Here is a 3322-nt window from a genome sequence, read left to right on the forward strand (position 1 = left end):
GGTGGGAATGGACAGGGTTTCATGATGCTTTGCCTGGCTTAATACTTGGAGCTGCTTATTTCTATCACGTGCTTTTTTCACTGGATTTCCACATTTACTGAAACCTTGTTTTCCCAGCTGACATGGGGACATTAAGTCAATGCAAGTAACTGGGGTTGGATAAGCAGGCGACTGTCCTGTGTGTTTAGTACGAATCAGGACAAGTCCTTGTTTCAGAGGTGGAAGTTCTCAGGTAATAGAGGTTCCCCTGGTTTCCATCAGTACATGTGTTGTGCCCCTGATTCCACCCATTAGTAACATTCACTACATCTCTCCCCCACTTGCGTGCACACTCTGTAGGTACAGGTCTGCCACTGAGGTGCCTGCCATTGTGTGGCGCTGGCAAACCCATGTCCCTCCCCAGCTACCAGGTGATGCGTTCGCTGTATGTGGGATCTCTGGCCGTTAGACTTCCTGCGGCAGGTGGGCCCAGCTCTGAAATGGGGGATGATGCAGCAGGTGCAGTGAATAAAGACGCTGTGAGAACTTGATAAACTAATGCCTAGTTTCCGTGTCGCGCTGCGTGGAGGGAAGGACGAGCAGTGCTAGTGTGAGTAATGCCGCTGTAAATAAAATGTATTCAAGTTTTTCATATGTTTTATTTTTTAATTGTTTTAAACAGTTTTAAATCTGCCCCAATTTTCATACAAAACTGTCATTCAAGCCCCGGTCGTTCCTGTGAGAAACGTGCAGGGTGAGCTAGTGGGAAGGTTCCCTTTAGTGGCAGCAGGACACGGCTGCTTTGGCTTTTGTTAGGTGGTTTTACACACACGTGTACGTAACAAATTATAAAAGAAACAATACAAAATAAAACACCATCTTTTTGCGCTAGTGATAGCCACCTCCTTCTGCAACTTAAAATCTGTGTGCTGTGTTAAAGACAACTCCTGTGTCAATCTCCTGTCTTTTACCCTCATTCCCCATAAACCTGCTGTACTGGAAATGCAGGTGGTGGGCATGAAGGTGGCTTTACATTAGACTGTAAACGCTTCTGCTGAGGGACCTGTTCTTCCTAGCTGTTGATACAGCCCCCAGCACAGGGGGGGCCCTTAGGTGCTAATGCAATGCAAACAGTACAAGTTTGGTCTATTGGATATGGGTTTGGAGTCCTGGGCAGATTGACTGTTTTTGCTGTATGTAAATAAACTCGCCTGGTTTTACTTGAAGTTTTGGGGCAGGGACCTGTGCATCTGTGAAGCCCCTCACACGCCTTCTGGGGCATTATAATAACAGTTTTGTATATGGCTAAGAAGCCTAAAGTGGCCTGCCCTCGGAAGACATGGCATTAAATCAGAGGGAGAAGGGAACTACGCTCTGCTCTTTAATAAACTGATAGCAATGTTTAATTACTAACAAACCCCTCCACAGAACTCCTGCCTGCAGATGGGCTCCAGTGGGCAGGCCCATTACTTCTTAGCCTAGGAGCAGCAAAGGGCCAGCAGTCAAAGCAGGAAAGGGTGGGGCGGGGCACTCCATCAGCAAGGCTGCCAAGGACAGGGAAGTCACGGGGCAAAGGTACCCTAGTAAACACGAGGCTGTGGTCTCTGCACATCCCAGCCCCCCAGCAGTACGTTCCTCCTGCCCCGGGGGCAAGCAGGCTGACTGACAGTCTGGAACGAATGGGAGAAAGTCCTGAGTTCACAGTTTACTTTGCAATTCAAGGTACCAAAAGTCTGAGGCAGCTCCACTGCTACCACCAACCTGCTGGGGGCACACTCAGTCTTGCTGCCCCCCCCCGCTCTCATTCCCAGGTGGAGGGGTGATGAGACTGCTGCTCAGCTACCTCTACTGCTCCTGGATCCTAGTCTTGATGACAGAGTAGGTGTGAGCTGCCTGGAGTCAGAGTCAGCCCCCGTCAGCTGGCAGGAAACACCAAAGCTGGACACAGCAAATTCAACTGGGATCCTTGAGGGTGGAGCGAAGCCATTGCAGCACATCAGGCAGCCCCGTGCCATCACGGGCGCTGGTCTCCACCACAGTGATGGGCTGGTTAGCACAGGAAATGATATCTTGAATCCGGAACAGTGATTTCATCTCCACCAGGGACATGTAGCAGGGCAGGTCACTGGAGCCACATTTGGGGATAGGAAGAAAGGGAGAGAGAGAGATTGTGCTAAACCATCAGTGACCCAACTTAGAGCAACTGGAATTTGCCATTTCTGTTGAGTGATCCCTGTGAGGGGCTGCACAGGGTGACTGGCCTTTTAGAGAGAATTAGGGCCAATTTACCCACAACTAAGGCTGGTCAGCCAGCCTTGGGGTTAACTGATTGCCCATGTGGTTGATTAGTCCTCAATTAGGGATGCACCTGACTGTAATAAAATAGCCAGAACTCAGTAAGGAAGGGAACCCAGCAAGGTGATCGGGGGGCCTCCTGGACAGAGGAGACCCCAGGCAAGAAACAAAGGGCGCATTCCCGATACAATCATGGGAAAATGGATGAGAGCTAAATCCCAGCTCTGGGGAGTAGAACTGGGTGAGATCTTTATGCTCTGTTAGCCAAGGGACTGGTGAGAGTACTGCCCAGCACTGGGGAGCACTGGGAAGGCCGTGAGGTTGTATTTTATGTTAAGGGCAGAAGGACTGGTGAGAACAGTACTCCAGAGCTGGGGAGGAGAGCTGGGGGGAGGGGTGCTGTGAACAAGGAAGATACAGAGACCATGTAAGAGGAATCTCCAACTCTGGAGCTAGGAGTGGGACCCAGGACCTGAGTGGAAGCTCTTTCCTTGTTTGGGATTTGTCCTGTTAATTAAAGGAATATTCTTCAATGCAAGCTTGTTTGGACTTGGTTACAAAGACAGGTTGGGGAAACAGAAGCAGCACCTCTAGTGCTGCAGCTGGTTGCTATGGGATGACAGAGGGCCCTCAGTGGGACCAGATGAAATAGATAATCTGAAATGGGTAGAGTATTCCCCCCAGCCTACCTGCCTCTCAGGGACTTATCTGGCTGCAGATGATGATGATATAGGCAAAAAGTGACTGCACCAGGAGTCCCAGATTTCCTCCCTTTGCCCCCCCCATGGAGACTGATCACTTTCAGTCTGGAGGAATCCTTGCCTTACATCTTATTGAACAGGATCAGGACGGATGCCGAGGCAAGCTGCTCTGCGGAGAGGAGTGACAGGAGCTGGACGCAGGATGAAGAGATCTGGGTGGGGTTAGCCGCATCAATCATGAACTGGGAAGAAGCAGAGTGAAAGATCCAGGTGGGGAATTAATTAAAATGTAAGGCAGTCGCTTGGGAGATGCGGGTTACCCCACAGACCAGCTCCAGAACGGGGAG

General features: G+C 50.3%; 1 protein-coding gene across 1 annotated transcript; it reads right to left on the bottom strand.

Annotated features, from left to right (window-relative positions):
* Nucleotides 1-1773: 1773 nt before the first annotated feature.
* LOC113408594 (ADP-ribosylation factor-like protein 16) lies at nucleotides 1774-3220 on the bottom strand. Its single transcript, XM_026661929.2, has 2 exons — nucleotides 3102-3220; nucleotides 1774-2104 (listed from the first exon to the last, which is right to left on the bottom strand). Exons 1-2 carry the CDS (start codon nucleotides 3212-3214, stop codon nucleotides 1933-1935), a joined length of 285 nt encoding a protein of 94 aa, XP_026517714.2. The 5' UTR covers nucleotides 3215-3220; the 3' UTR covers nucleotides 1774-1932.
* Between the last annotated feature and the right edge of the window lie 102 nt (nucleotides 3221-3322).

Source organism: Terrapene carolina, unplaced genomic scaffold (assembly GCF_002925995.2).
Source record: "Terrapene carolina triunguis isolate 2854851 unplaced genomic scaffold, T_m_triunguis-2.0 Scaffold19706, whole genome shotgun sequence".
In the NCBI taxonomy this organism is placed as follows: Eukaryota; Metazoa; Chordata; order Testudines; family Emydidae; genus Terrapene; species Terrapene triunguis.

Coding starts and splice junctions, on each gene's coding strand:
- LOC113408594 (XM_026661929.2), bottom strand. CDS start 3,214: ATGATTGATGCGGCTAACCCCACCCAGATCTCTTCATCCTGCGTCCAG. Junction 2,105..3,101: donor CTGATCCTGTTCAATAAGAT/GTAAGGCAAGGA, acceptor ATGTGGCTCCAG/TGACCTGCCCTGCTACATGT.